This window comes from Prionailurus viverrinus, chromosome A1, assembly GCF_022837055.1.
Source record: "Prionailurus viverrinus isolate Anna chromosome A1, UM_Priviv_1.0, whole genome shotgun sequence".
Classification (NCBI taxonomy): Eukaryota; Metazoa; Chordata; class Mammalia; order Carnivora; family Felidae; genus Prionailurus; species Prionailurus viverrinus.
Window position 1 is genome coordinate 116,305,503 of NC_062561.1, and position 20,770 is coordinate 116,326,272.

Consider the following 20,770-nt stretch of genomic DNA (forward strand, 5'->3'; position numbering starts at 1 on the left):
TTTGGGCTCTTTTCATACTTTGGCTATTATTGATAGTGCTGCTATAAACATGGGGTGCATGTGTCCCTTCGAAACAGCACACCTGTGTCCCTTGGATAAATGCCTAGTAGTGCAATTGCTGGGTCATAGGGTAGTTAATAGATGATTTCTTGATAAGAAGAGTAGTGTGTTCTTATAGGGAGGGAGAAATTGTTGATAGCCATGTTTGGAGATTATTTACTGCAGGGGAAATTATAGTAAATGTTGTCTTAATAATGTGTTTATTTCTTGGATAAGGCCATGTGTTAAGAATTTAATTTCGTAGAATTTTGTGGTTTTGGATTCATTAAAAACAATTCTTATGGTTGAGTGATATTAAATTAACATTTTTCCAAATGTTAATTCAAAAAAGTTTTTCTGAACATTTGTTTAGCCAATCAGTAGGAGGAAGGAAGAGAGAAGGAGTAGACGGGAAGGGAAAAGGTTTGTTGGAGTGAAACCTAAAAATATGATTGTTTTGCAGAAAAAGGTAGCCATTTATTTGGGGCCTGTTTTTTCCTGTCAGAGTAACGTCCTAAATTGCTTTATTTTTCTTTTTTCTCCAGCTTTATTGAGATGTAATTGACATTTAATACTGTTTTTAAGTTAATTTACTTTTTGAGAGAGAGTGCCAGCAAGCAAGAGAGAGGGTGAGAATCCTAAGCAGGCTCCGTGCTGGCAGTGTAGAGCCTGATGTGGGGCTCGATCCCATGAACCATGAGATCTTGGCCTGAGCGTAAATCAAGAAAATCAAGAGTCAGAGCCTTATCCATCTGAGCTACCGAGGCACCCTATAACATTGTGTAAGTTTCAGCTATACAGTGACAATTTGATACACTTAACATATTGCAGAATGATTACTGCCATTGTATTGGCTAACCACCTCCACATGCCACATAAGTACCATTTCTTTTTTGTGATGAGAACATTTAAGATACAGTGTCTTAGGAAATTTCAAGTATATCATACAGTATTACTAAATGTAATCACCTTACTGTACATTAGATCTCCACAACTTGTCCATCTTATAACTTGAAATACTGTGACCAACATCTCCCCATCATTTCCTCCATCCTCCCACTCTCCCAAGTTGTTCTGTGTAACCTAGTGCTGGGAAACTAAGGGGAATGAATTAAAAAGATAAAAGATACTAGTATATAATTTCCTTTTTTTTTTTTTCTTAACATTCATGTATTCATTTTGAGAGAGAGATAGAGCACGAGCAGGGGAGGGGCAGAGAGAAAGAGAGAGGATCCCATGCAGCCTCTGTACTGTACGCTCAGAGTTTTACCTGAGGCTCTAACTCATGAATCGTGAGATCATGATCTGAGCTGAAACCAAGAGTCGGTTGATTGATTGACTGAGCCACCCAGGCACCCCACTAGTATGTAATTTCTAAAAAGCTCTGTATGTACTGGAATTAAATTATTTCTTGTAGCATTAAAATGTAATTACTGGGCCCTTTTGTGTTTTTCACCTTATATTCTTTAAATTTTTCCTGTAAGACTTTAAAAAATTAAAAATCAAAGAGGTGGTTCTCTTCATGGTTGCCTGTGTGTTCTGGAAATTGTTGGATAAAATTTGAGTTACAGGAAGAAAGAATTTCATACTACCAGATTTGTTCCTACCAAGACTCCGACTTAACTCATGATCTTGAGCACACGTGTATTTTTTTTTTTTTAACATTTATTTATTTTTGAGACAGGGAGAGACAGCGCATGAACAGGGGAGGGTCAGAGAGAGAGGGAGACACAGAATCCGAAACAGGCTCCAGGCCCTGAGGTGTCAGCACAGAGCCCGACGCAGGGCTCGAACTCACAGACCGCGAGATCATGACCTGAGCCGAAGCCGGATGCCCAGCCGACTGAGCCACCCAGGAGCCCCAATAGCACACATGTATTAAGAAACTTGAGGACACACCTAAAGCTATTATTACACTGTATGTTAACTAACTGGAATTTAAATAAAAACTTAAAAAAAAAAGAGAGAAACTTGAGGCTGAGGAGGTTGTATTTTATTTGATGGGTAATATTTTTTTTTTTTAATTTTTTTTTTCAACGTTTATTTTTGGGACAGAGAGAGACAGAGCATGAACGGGGGAGGGGCAGAGAGAGAGGGAGACACAGAATCGGAAACAGTGATAGGTAATATTTTCATACTTTCCCTATTGTCATACCAAAGAACTGATTCTCTGCTTGCCACCTCCTCTTTGTTAATCTCAAAAATGTTCCCGAATCCTCAGTAGCCCCACTGTAATGATTATATGGGTTAAACATTCCCTGTAGGTTAATAGGTCAGATATGCCATATTAAAAACTGGCTTTGAGGGGCGCCTGGGTGGTTCAGTCGGTTGAGCGTCTGACTTCACCTTAGGTCATGATCTTGTCATCTATGGGTTCGGGCCCCGCCTTGGGCTCTGTGCTGACAGCTCAGAGCCTGGAGCCTGTTTCAGATTCTGTGTCTCCCTCTCTCTCTGCCCCTCCCCCACTCATGCTCTGTCTCTGTCTCTGAAAAATTAATAAACCTTAAAAAAAACATTTAAAAAAAATACTGGCTCTGAGAGTTATACTTTGTTCTTAATATTAAGGTATAAAATGTTTTTAAAACAGGTGATATTCATTGTTCATAAACCTTTCCCAGCCTAACTATAGATTTGAATTTTTTTTAATATTTATTTTATTTTTGAGAGCGTGAGTACACGTGCAAAAGAGTGGGGGAGGGGCAGAGAGGGAGACAGAGGATCTGAAGTGGGCTCTTGAACTGACAGCAGAGAGACCGATGTGGGGCTCGAACTCACGAACCATGAGATCATGACCTAAACTGACTGTTGGAGGCTTAACCAATGGAGCCACCCAGGTGCCCCTATAGATTTGAATTTTGTTGGGTCCTTTCTCAACCCTTGATCCTGATAAAGTGGAAATTCTTCTCGAGTGTGAATTTCATCATAGGAAAACAGAAACTTCATTTTTCTTGTCATAGTTCTATAATATCTTCCCCAAGACACTAATAAATGCTTCTATTATGGTGTAAAAGATACTTGATGGCATCTCAAGTGATTTCAATGTGGACAAAGAGCTCCTGTCTCTTAGCTTACATAAAATATAATTTTGAAAAGACATTTCTTCAGATGTACCTATTCACGTTTTTGTTAATATTGTCTAGTGTCTAGTTTTGAAGGTTGGAGTGTTCAAGGGAGACACAAAAATCTCATTCTGTCAAGTTAGTATTCTGAATAACTGTTATAAAATATAATTGCAGACTTGAGACTTGGTTTGGGTTTTGGTTTTTTGGTTTGTTTTTAATTTGAATTGTATTTTCTGTGCCTTAATCATCACATGAGAGAGCTTTGCAAATATGTAGCCAGTCTTCTAACATAGTAAAACTTAATGGCTTAGTTGACGTTTGTTACCTATGTTACAGAGATTGTCAGTCTTTAGGAAGACTGATTTAACTGGAGAGATTATTCATTTTGAACTCCTGAGGTTAGTGTTGGAGAACTGGTTAAACAGAAACTGACTATGCTTTGGTATTGAAGAGTAAAGTCATTGAGAAGTAATACTCTTAAATTTCAAGGATTTACAGTTCTAAGTAACAGTTTTTATATATTTCAAAACATCTGAGAACCAAAACTTAATCGTATACTACTTACTAAAAATAGTACATGTGAGTTTTTTAGGGGATGGAGCATAGCTTTACAGGGTATAATGGGAAATAGAATGTCATTTTTACCTCTTTGAGATCCCTGTTGTCCTGCCATTTGTTTTTTTTTTTTTTAATATTTAAACTTTTTTTTTTTTTAACGTTTATTTATTTTTGGGACAGAGAGAAACAGAGCATGAACGGGGGAGGGGCAGAGAGAGAGGGAGACACAGAATCGGAAACAGGCTCCAGGCTCTGAGCCATCAGCCCAGAGCCCGACGCGGGGCTCGAACTCACGGACCGCGAGATCGTGACCTGGCTGAAGTCGGACGCTTAACCGACTGCGCCACCCAGGCGCCCCTGTCCTGCCATTTGAAATAGCACAGACATATACCAAGATAGGGGCACCTGGGTGGCTCAGTCAGTTAAGTGTCCGACTTCAGCTCAGGTCATGAACTCACGGTTCATGAGTTCGAGCCCCGTGTCAGTCTCTGTGCTGACAGCTCAGAGCCTGGAGCCTGCTTCAGATTCTGTGTCTCCCTCTCTGTTCCTCCCCTGCTTATACTTTGTCTCTCTCTCTCTCTCTCTCTCTCTCTCTCTCTCTCTCTCTCTCTGTCTCTCAAAAATAAATATTTAAAAAAATGTTTTTTGAAAAGAAATACACCAAGATAATTAATATTAATTAATTTCCCTGTTTTCTCTAGCTTGGGACTGTGGTACATGATTATTGTTATGGAAGAGCGTGGCAGTGACCTTTGACAAAATAAATTCTTTAGGTTTCTAGTTGGTATGTAGTTGTCAAATGAGGTGGAATCAGCTGGTGAAGCATACAAGATTCTGGTTACCTAATGGTAGGAAGGGGGCTTTTCCTGACATTTCAGGATTTTCTTTGGAGCTTAGTGAGTGGTGGAATATTTTGGCATACGTGCTTCAACTGTCTGTTAGCTCATAGACTGTTCTCATCTATCTGGCTATGGGCCACCCTCATTTTGGACATAGAGTATTGAAGAGCATTGACCACTGCTTCAGTAACTGAAAGGAGAGGGAATTTCAAACACTGATAAATTCCCTGTATAAAGTCTAGCCTGCCCTGACAACCTTGCTACCACTGTTCGTCAGCTCCAGGAGTTGTTAGGAAATCATAGCTGTTTACTTCTTTTGCTTTTGGTACCATGTGTACCTCCCTAATGTTTTGTCCCCCTGTTTACTACATAAGTAGTCTTCTAGAAGAGTTGTGCTTTCCCTGTCCTAACTAACTCTGTCTTTTATTAAGTCATCTTCTACTTTGGCCGTGATTGCCAAAATTCTAAACTTTGCTAGGTATAAGATCCGATGGCTACACTGTCAGAGGATATTACTGCCTTTCCAAGTACTTTGTTGAATCTAAGATGTCATCATTTGAAAGATGTATACCATTATTGTATGTACTAAGAAAGAAAACATACTACCAGTTAAGCCGACATGCCATTGATTGTAATATGCAATTTGATTTCAGATATATATATATATACTATATAATATTATATTATATTATATATAATTAAAGTATCTTACAATCAAAGAAAGATGGTATTCTCTTTCTCCAGCTACTTAAAATTACTCTGTAATTGTAACTATTCTTCAACAGATACTTGGTGCTTCCCATGGACCAGGCATTGTGCAGAAAGGCTGGATGGAGGTCAGGTCCCTATCTTTCATTTAATGTTGAGAGACATTAAATAATCACAGAGATAAATATGAACTAGACTGGGTTATTAAAGTAGCTTGTGCTTCTCCGTCGTAGGATTTAATAAGAAATTGAATGGAAATGGGGGGCTTCCTGGAATCACCTCTCCAAGGACAACATTTAAGTGAAGCCTGAAGGTGCATGAGGCAGGTGTGTGCAGAGTATTCTGGCAGACTGTTCCTAGAATCTTGGACTGGTTGAAAAAAAAAATTTTTTTTAAGTTTTGAAATGAGTAAATGGTAGTTCATATAGGAAAATAAAGTCTAGAAAAAGTTCTTGATCTTCAATATGAACAAAGAATGTTGTCTTTAATTATAATAGAACATTTCCATCTATGTGGTAGCTGCTGAAATACTTAAACTTCTTGTTTTTCTGTATCATTCAGACTGACTCCAAAATACCTGTTCCATTCAAATTCAGTAGTTCAGTATCTTTTGTATATTACTGTGGACTGTTTCCTGACACTGTCAGTGACTAAGCCAAATGACTAGGCTTCTCTGGGAAGTTGATGTGCTTTTGTTTATCTTCACATTTGCAAGTGTTCAAGTACCAGTTCTCCGTGGTACTGTACTAGGCATTCATCCATTCATTCATGCATTTGAGTGCCTCTTACATTCCAGGCTCTGGGAAACAGTAAAGAATAGGATATATCTTGTCTTTCACTTAAGGAATTTGTAATTAAGCATTCAAGGAGTAGAGGTGAAGGTATATGGAAGTTAACTTTTGATAGTTACAGGGAAAAAAAATTGAACATAAAATATTACTATACAGTACTATATTTGATACTAGATTTATATAGTACATTTAATGAGTAATGTAGCAGCTTGGAGGAAAAAGGATGTCCCTGGGGAATAAAAAATATTTTTTCATTCTAAGGAACCAGTATGTGAACACTAATTTTTTTAATTGGAAGTGTTTAGTGTTGATGTGGTTTTTTAAAAAATATTTTATTTCTGGGGCGCCTGGGTGGCTCGGTTGAGCGTCCGACTTTGGCCCAGGTCATGATCTCACGGTCCGTGGATTCGAGTCCCGCATCGGGCTCTGTGCTGACAGCCCGGAGCCTGTTTCAGATTCTTTGTCTCCCTCTGTCTCTGACCCTCCCCTGTTCGTGCTCTGTCTCTCTCTGTCTCAAAAATAAACATTAAAAAAAAAATTTTTTTTTTAATTTATTTCTGAGAGAGATAGAGTAGGCGAGGGGCAGAGAGAGAGGGAGACAGAGGATCTGAAGCAGACTTTGCACTGACAGCAGAGAGCGCAATGTGGGACCTGAACTCACAAGCTGTGAGATCATGACCTGGGCTGAAGTCAGACACTTAACTGAGCCATCCAGGACCCCCTATTGATGTATTTTAAAACCATAACTGTGCTTTTGTAAAGTTAGGTTAAAGTAAACTGAGGTCTAGCCTTTTAAAACTAATTTTTAAAAAATTCTTATTTTAAAGAGAGAGTGAGCGTGTATGAGTCAGGGTGAGGGGCAGAGGTAGAGAGAGTGAGAATCTTAAGCAGGTTCCATGCTCAGCAGGGAGCCCATCGTGGGGCTTGATCCCATGATCCTGGGATCACCACCTGATCCAAAATCAAGAGTCAGATGCTCCGTGGACTGAGCCACCCATTTGCCCCTATGCTGTGTAAATTTCTGTTATGGTTTAACTTCTTTGTTTTGTAGTTGTAAAACTCTGGTCTGGAGAAGTTGAAACATTGCTTAAACTTACCTAAGAACATAATAATGAAAAAACATCAAAGGATGTTAAAACATAGGGAACCTGAGTGGCACCTAGGTGGCCTAGTTGGTTAAGCATCCGACTCTCGATTTCAGCTCAGGTCATGATCTCATGGTTCTTGAGTTCAAGCCCCGTGTCAGGCTCTGCACTGACAGTATGGAGCCTGCTTGGGATTCTCACTCTTTCTCTCAAAATAAATAAATAAAGTTTTTAAAAATTAAAAAAACAAAAACAAAACACAAAACTTAGAAAACCTGAGGGGTGCCTGGGTGGCTCACCTGGATGGGCGTTAGGCTCTTGATTTTGGCCCAGGTCATGATCTTGTGGTTCATGGGCTTGAGCCCTGCATGACTCTGCACTAGCAATGTGGAGCCTGCTTGGAATTCTTTCTGCCCCTCTCACTTCCCCACTCGTTCTCGCTCTCAAAAGAAATAAATAAACTTAAAAAAAGCCCCACAAACCTTAGAAAACCTGAATTCTGCATTTTGTCCCTACTCATATCAGCAAGAACATGAACAGGTTATGGAATAACTGTTAGGATTCTTATGGAAACTTATGTCATTATGCTTACACATGAGATGGTTAGTTTTCAACATACACAGCATAAAAATCTCTATCAGTTTTTTGGTAGACCAATTATTGAAGTGAGGGACATCTAGAATTCTTTACAAACTTAGAAAATAGCCATCCATGTAGATTCACATTTAGAAGAAAATCCCACTTTAGTCATTGGGATATTTCAGCTTAATAAATACCAAGTAAGTTGTATGAAACATTAACTATAGAGTTGATAAGACCCTCAAGCACTAGAACGTTTTCTGGGGATATCCAAGAAACATACATCCCACATTTCTGTAGTAGAAGGTGATGACGAAAGTCTTTTGTACTTGTAATGATTGTTGGCAAGAAACGTGCTGCTAATCTGGATCTCAAAAAGAGTTATCAAATGGTAGTGAATGAAAATTCAAATGAGGACGGTATTTGTCATGTTCATCTCCATGTTCTTAGAGGTCAGCAGGTAAATTGGTCTCCTAATTAAGCATGTTTTAGGGATAATTTTCCTTTCTCTGGATATGGATGAAGTTTGTAAGTTCTCATGTGTTGAACATTACAGTATCCTTATTTTTACATGTGTGTATGGATTGAAGAAATAATTTTAAAAACCCATACATTATGTGGGCACCTGGGTGTCTCAGTCAGTTAAGCATCTGACTTCGGCCCAGGTCATGATCATGATCTTAAGATTCGTGAGTTTGAGCCCCGCATCAGGTGACCTGCTTCAGGTGAGTCCCACTTCTCTCTGTCTCTCCCTCCCCTCCCCCTGTGAGGTTCCCTCTCTCCCCCTCTCCCTTCCTTCCTCCCTCTTTCTGCCCTTTGCTCACTTGTGCCCTCTCTCTCAAACAAATAAATAACTATACATTTTAAAAGGCATTATCAAATGGTTAAAAGTGAGGGGTGGTAATTTTTCTAGTTAAATTGAAGTGTTTAAAGATTTTTTTTTTTTTTAATGTTTATTTTTGAGAGAGAGAAACAGGGAGTGAGTGGTGGAGGGGCAGAGAGAGAGGGAGACACAGAATCCGAAGCAAGCTCCAGGCTCTGAGCTGTCACCACAGAGCCTAATGTGGGGCTCAAACTCACTAACCATGAGATCATGACCTGAGCCAAAGTCTTAAACGCTTAACCCACTGAGGTACCCCTACACCCCAGAAATGTTTAGATAGTAGTAGGAAATGTATTTGAAAGTCCATAGAGAATTAAACCTTACTTAAATTAATTGGTATAAGGTTATGGGACTCTTTGAACTAAGAAGAGAAGTGCTTAGGAAACTTTCAGGATATCAAAATTGTTTATAACCTCTTATCTTTAAAAATACTAGTTTTGGGGGCGCCTGGGTGGCGCAGTCGGTTGAGCGTCCGACTTCAGCCAGGTCACGATCTCGCGGTCCGAGAGTTCGAGCCCCGCATCGGGCTCTGGGCTGATGGCTCAGAGCCTGGAGCCTGTTTCCGATTCTGTGTCTCCCTCTCTCTCTGCCCCTCCCCCGTTCATGCTCTGTCTCTCTCTGTCCCAAAAATAAATAAACGTTGAAAAAAAAAAATTTTTTAAAAATAAAAAAAAAATACTAGTTTTGTTATATACCTATAAACAAGAGAAGCATATAGCATCAAATAAACTTTTTCAATTGAGAACTGTTCAGTAAAATCCATAGTTGGCTCCCATAAGATCTTTATTTTAATGTTTTTTTTAGATTTCAAGGAAAGTTAGAATATAAAATCTTTTTAGAAATTGAGTATTCTCAGGGTGCCTGGCTGGCTCATTTGGTGGAGTATGCAACGCTCAACCTCAGGGTCATGAATTCAAGCCCCATGTTGGTCATGGAGTCTACTTTAAAAGAAAAAAGAAATAAATCTATCTTAACTGTAAAAGTTTCTTTTTTATTCTTTTTCCTAAATTTCTAAATAGATAGTTTATTTCTCTGTTGATCTTTCTACAGAGAAGAAGTTTGTCAGTAAATAGAAAGATTCCTTGATTTGGAGTTTTGTCCTAGCCCTATTTTCATTCCCAGTAACATGTAATTTACTGTATGATATATAAGATGGATCTGAATACTGTTTCTTTTAAGATAAAAAGCCAAAGAAATTACTGTATAGTTACAAAGCCAACTGTTAAACAAAAAACAGCATGTTATATTGGGGTATTTTTTTCTGCCAAAGTAAGTTATCTGTCTAGATCGGTGCCTTTATTAAATTTTAAGATTCAATTTCAGTTTCATCTTGATGTAGAGACATCAGATTGCATAGTTTCTGTGTTTATTCAGTCTAACTGGGTTTCCACTATTTCAGTTACTCTCTAGATGGTTACTTTTAGTACCTGTTTTAATCCAGATTTACACTCAAGACTGTTAATTTCTATTTCAAATAGGCAATAAATAGACTTGTTATACAATTTAAAAGGTAAAGCAAGCTTTTCTTCCTAAAGGCAAGTACTTAATTAAGTTTTGGGGGTATTCAAAAATTATATGCAAATTTTCAACTATGTAGGGGGTTGGTGCCCCTAACCCCCAAGTTTCAGGGTCAGCTGTACTGTTAACTAGTTTCTTATGTATTCGTTGGAGGCATTTTATGCATATAGAAAGGTGGATGGGGGTGCTTGGTGGGCTCAGTAGGAAGAGCATGTGACTCTTGATCTCTGGGTTGTGAGTTCGAGCCTCATGTTGGGTGTGGAGATTACTTTAGAAAATAAAGTCTTTTTAAAAAAGTAAAGAGGGGCACCTAGGCGGCTTGTTTGGGTAAGTGTCACATTCTTAATTTAGGCTCAGGTTCTTGATTTGATCTCGCGGTTCACGAGCTGAAGCCCCACATTGGGCTCCAAACTGACAGCACAGAGCCTGCTTAGGATTCTCTCTTTGCTTCACTCTCTGCCCCTCACCTGCTCTTTAGAGCTCACTCGCTCGCTTGCTGTTTCTCTCTCTCTCAAAAATAAAAAAGAAAAATGAATGGATGCATGGATATATGCTTCCTAAAAAAAAACGTTGAAATATAACTTAGAGTAAAATTGAGCAGTTTTAAGCATACAGTATGAGTTTTGATAAATATATACACAGTTATGCAGTCTTTCCCAAGTTTATCATACAGAACATTTCCATCACCCCCCAAATTTTCTTCATGTTCTTTTGTAGTAAGTCCGCTCCACCTCCCTCTAGCCTCTGGAACTATTTATCTGCTTTCTGACACTATAAGTTTACCTTTTCTAGAACATTGTTCAATAGAATAATATAGAATGTGATCTTTTTATATCTGACTTCTTTCACTTAGGAGTATATTTTTCAGGTTTATACATATCAGTACCTAAATGTCTTATTAGCTTAACTTAGAGTGAGGTTTTTAAAAATAATTCTATCATACTGGCTCATGAAATGGACTGATGGATCTTATATTCAACTTAGGTAAATCTTAGCTCTTGATGTTAAACCTTGACCTCCTTCAGGATGGAAAAAGATGACAACTTGGAAGCAAAACATTAAGGATAAAGCACAAGTAAAATTCCATTTAATGAACATGGTAGGAGTTCAGAATAATTTTTTTGGTTCAAATTCTATTTTAATAGCAATTTATTGCTATTTAAGTAAAAAAAAAAAAAGATACCTTTTATGTTTTAAATTAAGCAAGTGTTCTTAGTTATACTAACCTGTATTAGAAACAACATTTGGCGTGGCACCTGGGTGGCTCAGTCGGTTGAGTGTCTGACTTCAGCTTAGGTCATGATCTCACAGCTCGTGGGTTCGAGCCCCGCTTCGGGCTCTGTGTTGACAGCTCAGAGCCTGGAACCTACTTCTGATTCTGTGCCTCCCTCTCTCTATGCCCCTAACCCACTCATTCTGTCTCTGTCTCTCTCAAAAATAAATAAACAGTTAAAAAAAAAAATTTAAGAAACAACATTTGGGAATGGGAATTGTACCATAGATTTTTTTTAATTGTTTGTTTGTTTATTTTTACCATTTAATTTAATTTTTAAATTTATATCCAAGTTAGCGTATAGTGCAACAATGATTTCAGGAGTAGATTCCTTAGTGCCCCTTACCTTTTTAGCCCATCCCGCCCTCCCATAACCCCTCCAGCAACCCACTATTTGTTCTCCATATTTAAGAGTCTCTTCTGTTTTGTCCCCCTCCCTGTTTTTATGTTATTTTTGCTTCCCTTCCATTATGTTCATCTCTTTTGTATTTTAAATTCCTCATATGAGTGAAGTCATATGATATTTGCCTTTTCTGACTAATTTCACTTAGCATAATACCCTCTAGTTCCATCCACATAGTAGATTTTTTTCTTTTTTTAAGTAATCTCTCCCCCCAGGTGGGGCTCGAACTCACAACCTGGGGATCAAGAGTTGTGTAGTCAACTGACTGAGCCAGCCAGATGCCCCAGGTAGTTATTTTTTTCCTTGAGATGGGCGGGGAATTTCTGTTGCAGAGAAATATAAAAGCCAAAAATTGAGATAGGTAAGAAAGTAAATAATGTTGGGGTACCTGGGTGGCGCAGTTGGTTAAGCATCTAATTTTGGCTTGGGTCATGATCTCCCGGTTCGTGGGTTCGAACTCCTTCGGATTCTGTGTCTCCTTCTCTCTGCCCCTTCCCTACATGTACTCGGTCTCTCTCTCAAAAATAAAATCTTTCAAAAAAAAAAAAAAGAAAGAAAGAAAGTAAATACTGTTAAATCTCTGTCTCAATCCCAGTGCTTTAAAAAAAATACAGGGTGCAGGGGCACCTGGCTGGCTCAGTCAGTTAAGCATCTGACTTCAGCTCAGATCATGATCTCACGGTTCATGAGTTCCAGTCCTGCTTCAGGGGAGTTCGTGCCCTGCTTCTGGTAAGCATGAGCCCCGCATCGGGTGAACATGAGCCCCTCTTCGGATGAGTTCTGCCTCTCTCTCTGTCCCTTGTGGGATTGTCTCTCTCTTTGCCCTTGCTCACTTACGCTCTCTCTCTCAAAAAACAAAAAACCAGAAGACTACAAGGGGGCCCTGTCTGGCACAGTCAGAAGAGCATGCAACTCTTGATCTTGAAGTCTTGGGTTCAAGCCCCACGTTGGGTGTGGAGATTACCAAAAAAAAATTTTTAAATACAGAACTTTGTTTCTGTACTCTGTCCTCCAAGCTTCCAGGTAGTGTACTACAGAATAATTGTACCAAAATGACTGGTTGAATAAGTTAACTCAGAGAAAGGGACTTACAGAAATAACTAAGTGCTGCAAATTAAAAACTATATAATATTTGGAATGTTAAATCGTATCTTCATAGAACTCATTAATAAGATTCTAAGTAGTTGTACTCTGTCCTCCAAGCTTCCAGGTAGTGTACTACAGAATAATTGTACCAAAATGACTGGTTGAATAAGTTAACTCAGGGAAAGGGACTTACAGAAATAACTAAGTGCTGCAAATTAAAAACTATATAATATTTGGAATGTTAAATCGTATCTTCATAGAACTCATTAATAAGATTCTAAGTAGTTTTTTGTAATTTAAGTATAGTTGGTATGCAGTATTACGTTAGTTTCAGGGGTAGAACATAGTGATTTGACATTTATATCCATAATGAAATGCTCACTACGATAAGGGTAGTTACCATTTGTCACCATACAAAGTTATTAAAGTATTACTGGCAGTATTCCTTATTTTGTACTTCATATCCCGGTGACTTAATTTTTCTTTATAACTTAAAGTTTGTACCTTTTAATCCCCTTCACCTATTTCATCCATCTCCCCCACACCCCTTCTCTTGCAGTTACCAGTTTATTCTCTGTATTTATGAGTCTGCTTCTGTGTTGTTTTGTTTATTCATCTGTTTTGTTTTTTAGATTCTACATTTAAGTGAAATCGTTTACTATTTGTCTTTCTCTGTTTGATTTATTCCACTTAGCATAATGCCCTCTAGGTCTATCCATGTTGTTGCAAATGACAAGATGTCATTACTTTTTGTGGTTGAGTGATACTTCATTGTGTGTATGTATGTATGTGTATATATACACATACATACATATATATGTATTTATGTGCCACATCAGTCTTTTACCCATTCATATGTTGATGGATACTTTGGTTGTTTCTGTATTTTGGCTGTTGTGAATAATGTTGCAGTAAACATTAGGGAAGCATGTATCATTTCGAGTTAAGTGTTTTCATTTTCTTTGAGTAAATACCCAGAAATGAAATTGCTGAATTGTATGGTATTTCTATTTTTAATTTTTTTAGGACCCTCCATACTGTTTTTCTTAGTGGCTGCACCAGTTTACATTCATTCCCACCAGCAGTGCATCCTTTTCTCTGCATCCTCACTAGCACTTGTTATGCCTTGTCTTTTTTTTTTTTTTAATTTTATTTTTTATTTTTTTTAAATTTACATCCAAATTAGTTAGCATATAGTGAAACAACTTGTTATGCCTTGTCTTTTCAATACCAGCCTTTCCGACAGGTGTGAGGTGATAGCTCATTGTGGTTTTGGTTTGCATTTCCCTGATGGTTAGTGATATTGAGCATCTTTTCATGTGTCTTTTGACCATTTGTATATCTTCTTTGGAAAAATGTCTATTCAGGTCTTCTGCCCATTTTTAAATCAGATTGGGGTTTTTGGTGTTGAGTTGTAGGAGGTTATATATATAGAGAGAGATATAATATATATTATGTATATCTATATAGAGATATATATTCTCTATATATCGATATGGATAATCCCTTATTAGATCAATCATTTGCAAATCTTCTCATATTCAGTAGGTTGCCTTTTTTTGTTGATAGTTTCCTTTGCTGTATAAAAGCTTTTAGTTTGATATAGTTGCTTTTGTTGGTCTTGCCTGAAGATACAGGTCCAAAAAAATATTGCTAAGACAGATATCTAGGAGTTTACTGCCTATGTTTTCTTTTAGGAGTTTTGTGGTTTCAGGTCTTACATTTTTAAGTCTTTAATCCATTTTGAGTTTATTTTTGTGTATGGTGTAAGAAAGTGGTCCAATTTCATTCTTTTGCACGTTGCTGCCAAGTTTTCCATTTATTGAAGAAACTGTCTTTTCCTCATTGTATATTCTTGCCTCCTTTGTCCTAGATTAATTGACCACATAAACGTGAGTTTAATTCTGGCTCTGAATAGTTTTTATTGTGCTTTTTTAAAAATGTTTATTTATTTATTTTTTGAGAGAGAGCGCGCACTAACAAGCCTGGGAGGGGCAAAGAGAGAGGGAGAGAGAAATCCCAAGCAGGCTCTGTGCTATCAGCATAGAGCCCCAGGTGGGGCTCAAACTCACGAATTGTGAGATCGTGACCTGAGCTGAAATCAAGAGTCAGACGCTTAATCAACTGAGCCACCCAGGCACCCCTATTGTACTTTTAAAATACTAAATTTTACTATTTTTACTGTAGTTGTTTAAAAATATAATCAGGGGCGCCTGGCTGGCTCAGTTGGAGAAGCAACTTGCTATCGGGGTTGTTAGTTTAAGCCCTATGTTGAGTGTAGAGATAACTTAAAAAAATTTTTTTTTTTAATTAAAAACATAATCTAAAACTATCCCTTGTTTTAAATCTCAAATGCCAAGCCAAGAGGAAAAGGAATAGAGTATGATTTCCTGCCTTGTGGTTTTTTTAGGAATCCCCACCTAGTAACGAATCTTAAGTTGGTGGGTTCTTCATGGGAAAGTAGCTAAGCAGCTGGCATCTGGTTGTAGAGCATTACTATAGGTAGATCTGTCTATGATTACAAGATTTTATGATGGACTTTCTTATTTTAGCCTTTTTAATATATCCAGCGTTTTCATTATATCCCTTTTTAAGTTTTTTCAACTGCCTTTGGAACCCTGGTTGTCTATATCAGCTAAAAACCTATCAGTGTCTCGTCAGATGGTCCCATGTCATTTGAAACATTTATGACTTCCAGAGCTTGTCCCAAGTGTAACCTAATAGTTTTGAGATACAAAAACTGGTATTGAAACTTCTTTTTTGAAAACTAATAAATTACATTTTTACCTTAAAACAGTTTTTGTAGTTCTTTAGTGTACAATACATATTTACTTTCCTTATATTTACTTACTGAACTGTGAACAAGGCAAAAATGATCCACTTTTAAATTTTTTTTTTTTCAACGTTTATTTATTTTTGGGACAGAGAGAGAGACAGAGCATGAACGGGGGAGGGGCAGAGAGAGAGGGAGACACAGATTCTGAAACAGGCTCCAGGCTCTGAGCCATCAGCCCAGAGCCTGATGCGGGGCTCGAACTCACGGACTGCGAGATCGTGACCTGGCTGAAGTCGGACGCCTAACCGACTGCGCCACCCAGGTGCCCCAAAAATGATCCACTTTTTAAACATACATTTGTATTCAAGAATCCCAAATACTTTAACCTAAAGATTCACGGATCTATCCTTCTCTGACTTTGAAGGATTGTTCAAAGCTTCACTAGTGGGATAGAGAATATTGCTATGAGTGAAAATTTTATTAATTGGTAAAAGTTACGTATATATTGAATACATTTCCTTTCTTTCTATTTTTTTAAGGAATTGAATGACCTGGCACGGGACCCCCCAGCACAGTGTTCAGCAGGTCCTGTTGGAGATGATAGTAAGTATTTAAAAAGAATGATAAAATGGCTCCTGTCTGGCTCACTTGGTAGAGCGTGAAACTCTTGATCTCAGGGTAGTGAGTTCCAGCTCTATGTTGAGTGTACAGTCTCAACTTAAAAATATAAAAAATAAAAAAATAAAAATAAAGGGAATGATGAAATGCAACTGCATAACCATCTGCCTGCCTCTAGGGAACTGTGGGACTGATGAATAATATCTCTCTCAAGGTTATTTTGTGTGAAGAGATAATTATGCTGTAGGGAAGAGGCAGTGTTTACACTTACTTGTCTGCAAAAGATGCAGTTCTATGTGTATCTCATCAATTTCTATAGTATTCATTTTGAAACTTTTGAACCTTTTCTGCCAGATATTGCCTGTATAGTTGTTCTGGCCCCTTCCTACCTCTATCCTTCAACCCTTCTGGGTATTTTGCTGGGGTAAAATATTTGAGGTTTTACTTATATCTAGCCTTTACTCTTTAAGATAATCCTAAGGATGAGGGTGTGTGTGTGTGTGTGTGTGTGTGTGTCTGTCTGTCTGTCTTTGTCTTCCAACTGGCTCATACTTGTGAAGACAGGTACAATTTGTTTATTTTTAATGTCCAGTTTATCAATTTAATCCTGTCTAAAATAATTTATTAGGCCTTATCATACATGTTGGATAATAATTTTCCTTTTGTTTCACTTTGTGTCACCACAGCTTGCCCCCCCTTATACCATCTTCTAACTTTGTTTAAAAGGAGAGTATGTGGGGGGGGGGGGGGGGCAGGGCAGAGAGAGAGAGAGAGGACAGAGCATCTGAAGTGGGCTCCGAGCTGTCAGCAGCAAGCCTGATGTGGGGCTCGAACTCACAGTGAGATCATGATCTGGGCCACAGTCAAGATGCTCAACCAACTGAGCCACCCAGGTGTCCCTAAAAGGAGGATATTTGAACCAGACTGTACTTTACGGCACAAAACTAATTGATAAAAGAGTATAATATTTAGCAAATAGGAGAAATGAGCATACTTAAACAATTTTGTAAGACAAGTGTATACATTAAAACAAAAAAATAAATGAGGTTATATTGGCTTATGTTTAAAATCTTTTCCTGATTTTGCTTAAGAATTTTGGTTTTGGGGGTGCCTGAGTGGTTCAGTCTGTTAAGCATCCAACTCTTGATTTTGGCTCATGTCATGATCTCATGATACGTGGAATCGAGCCCTACATCGGCTGTGCACTGACAAATAGGAGCCTGTTTGGGATTCTCTCTGTGCCCCTCCACTGCATATGTACTCTCTCTCTCTCTCTCTCAAAATAAATAACCGTTAAAAAAAAAAAAATGTTCGTTTTAGCTTGCTAAACTTAAAGATTCTTTGATTAAAGAATCAAAACAAGGCCCTGGGGCTCCTGTGTGACTCAGTTGGTTAAGTGTATGACTTTGGCTCAGGTCATGATCTTCTGGTTTGTGAGTTAAAGCCCCACATTGGGCTCTGTGTTAATAGCTCAGAACGTGGAGCCTGCTTCAGTTTCTGTGTCTCCCCCTCTCTTTGCCGCTTCCCCACTTGTGCTCGGTCTCTCTTTCTCTCTCAAAAATGAATAAAAATTTTAAAAAATCAAATAGGAATCAAAGCAAGGCCCTTTTACAGGGATTGCTTTACATATAAAATAGATGAGGGATGCCTGGATGGCTCAGTCAGTTAAGTGTCTTGACTTGGGCTCAGGTCATGATTTTGAGATTCATGATTTTGAGCCCTGCATCAGGCTCTCTCCTATCAGCACAGAGCCTGCTTCAGATCCTTTGTTTCCCTCTCTCTCTGTCTTTCCACTGCTCTAGTGCATGTGCTCTCTCTCAAAAATAAATAAACATTTTTAAAAAGCCAGATATAGGGGCGCCTGGGTGGCGCAGTCGGTTAAGCGTCCGACTTCAGCCAGGTCACGATCTCGCGGTCCGTGAGTTCGAGCCCCGCGTCAGGCTCTGGGCTGATGGCTCAGAGCCTGGAGCCTGTTTCCGATTCTGTGTCTCCCTCTCTCTCTGCCCCTCCCCTGTTCATGCTCTGTCTCTCTCTGTCCCAAAAAAATAAATAAACGTTGAAAAAAAAATAAAAGTAAAAAGCCAGATATGGTATAAATTATAAAAGGAGTACATGTGATGAAAAATCCCATTTACGTTATTCTGTTCAGATTGGTCCGTTATGAGTAACTATAGTGTTTGATACCAAACAGGATAGGCCAAGTACTTAAACATGCATTATCTCAGTTAAGCCTCACAATAGTTCTTTTGGGTGAGTGGAGTAGAAATTGTAAACTACTTTAGAGAAGAATATAGTGAAGAGACTCACGGTGGTTTCCAAAGTGGACTCATTCTCAAGTTTTTTGATACTGGTTTTGTCATTCATGGTATCATACATTCCACCTGCATCAGTGTGGTGTTTGAGTTGAAAAAGTGGTTTTATTTCAGCAAAATTCCTCGAAGTTGAGAGTGGCTGATCTTTTCATTAAAAGTGTTTGAACTCTGGGGCATAGAATTCATTTTTGAAGTTGTCTTCAGTATGCTAAAGTAATTTCCCTTTGCTCTGCATAGTATTATCACATTCCTTTCTCAGAAAAGTTATCTTAGAGAGTTAAATAAAACTCCCCAAAGCATAAGCAATAAAAGAAAAAATAGGTGATTTTACATTTAATGAAGTCTAATTTAGGTGCTGCAAATAATACCATTAAGAAAAAGAATGAAAAAAAAAGAATGAGAAAATTTGTGCAAATCATCTCTCTGATAAGGAAATTTATTCAAAATTATTTTAAAAAATCTTTATAACTCAACAGTATAAAGATAAATAGCCCATTTCTGTTTTTAATGACTAAAGGATCTGCATAGACTTGTCTCTAAAAAGAATTTACAAATGGCCAATAAGCACCTGGAAAAGATGCTCAGTATCATTAGTCATCAGGGAAATGGAAATCACATCCATAATAAACTAACACTTCACACCTTCTAGTATGGGTAGAATCAGCGAGTCAAATAATAAGTGTTGATGAGATTGTGGAGAAATTGGAACCTAAATATCTTGCTGGTAATAATGTAAAATGGTACAGTTCAAAAATATGGTCGTTCTTCTAAAAGTTAAACATAGACTTATCATATGTGAGTTCACTCATTGGTTTATATCGAGGAGAAATGAAAACATGTCCACACAAAAACTTGTGCATGAATGTTCGTAGAAGCAGTAGCTGTAATAGCCAAAAGGTGGTAACAATCCAAATGCCCACCAGCTGATGAAGGCATAAATAGAATGTATGTCCATACAATGGAATATTCCATGTCAATAAAAAGGGAGTACTGATGTGTACTACAACATAGATGAGCCTTAAAAACATGCTGAGGGATGCTTGACTGGCTCACTCAGTTGGCTTTCCAACTCTTGATATTGGCTCAGGTCATGATCTCACAGTTCGTGGGATTGAGCCCCGTGTTGGGCTCTGCCCTGACAGCATAAAGCCTTCTTGGGATTTCCTCTCTCTCTCTCTCTCTGTGCCCCTCTCCCGCTTACATGTGTGTGCACGCACGCTCTCTCAAAATAGATAAACACTAAAAAAAATTTTTTAATAAAGGAAAACATAGTGAGAGAAGCCAGATATAAAAGACCACATAATGTATGGTTCTATTTTTACGAAATATAGATCCATAAAGACAGAAAATAGAACTAGAGATCTGGGGGAAATGTGGAGTGATTGCATATGGATATGGGTTTCTTTTGGGGATGATGAAAATGTTCTAAAATTGATTGTAGTGATGGTTGCACAACTCTGTGAATATCCTGAACAACACTGGATTGTAAACTTTTAGTGGAAGAATTTTGTGATATACGGATTATCTCTCTATAGCTGTTTAAAATGTAATAACCTCTCCCTTAACTCCTAACCACCCTTTTCAGGTGACTTGGGTCACCTGCTGCTAAACTATTAATAGTGCCTACCTTCTAAGAGAATAAGGAAAATCTCATTAGGGACAGAATAACTTCCTTCCACTTGGTCATCTAGATAGTCTGCTGATATTACATTTAAAACTTAGGGAGTGTTTGAAAACAGTTGAGATAAATTATTGTCAAAAAGTCCTGGGGCGCCTGGGTGGCGCAGTTGGTTAAGCGTCCGACTTCAGCCAGGTCACGATCTCGCGGTCCGTGAGTTCGAGCCCTGCGTCAGGCTCTGGGCTGATGGCTCGGAGCCTGGAGCCTGTTTCCGATTCTGTGTCTCCCTCGCTCTCTGCCCCTCCCCCGTTCATGCTCTGTCTCTCTCTGTCCCAAAAATAAATAAACGTTGGAAAAAAAAAATTAAAAAAAAAAAAAAGTCCTGATCAAGTCTTCCTGATGAATTGTATAAGGATAAAATAAAGTGTAATTGTGTAGCTAAATATTAGAAGGAGGCAGAATTTAATCTTAGGAAGAAAGAAACTGTTGGTAACAACAAAACTTTCTGAGCTCCTTTTGACTATTCTAGCAGTCAAATCCCTCAGCACCATATTATTGATATTTAGTGTAAGAATGAAGTCTTTTATATTCAAAATAATATAAGGACGCCTCGCTGGCTCAG

At 38.2% G+C, this 20,770-nt stretch overlaps 1 protein-coding gene across 2 annotated transcripts in view; it reads left to right on the top strand.

Moving 5' to 3' along the window:
* The window catches only part of UBE2D2 (ubiquitin conjugating enzyme E2 D2), a 56,629-nt gene that overhangs the window by 22,521 nt on the left and 13,338 nt on the right, over positions 1 to 20,770 (top strand). The window contains exon 2 of one of the 2 annotated variants that reach the window (XM_047858409.1): positions 16,140 to 16,203. In XM_047858409.1, the coding sequence (XP_047714365.1) occupies positions 16,140 to 16,203 (64 nt within the window). Of the gene's footprint in view, positions 1 to 16,139; positions 16,204 to 20,770 lie in introns of those variants that run through there. The other variant, XM_047858419.1, reaches the window with a different exon arrangement.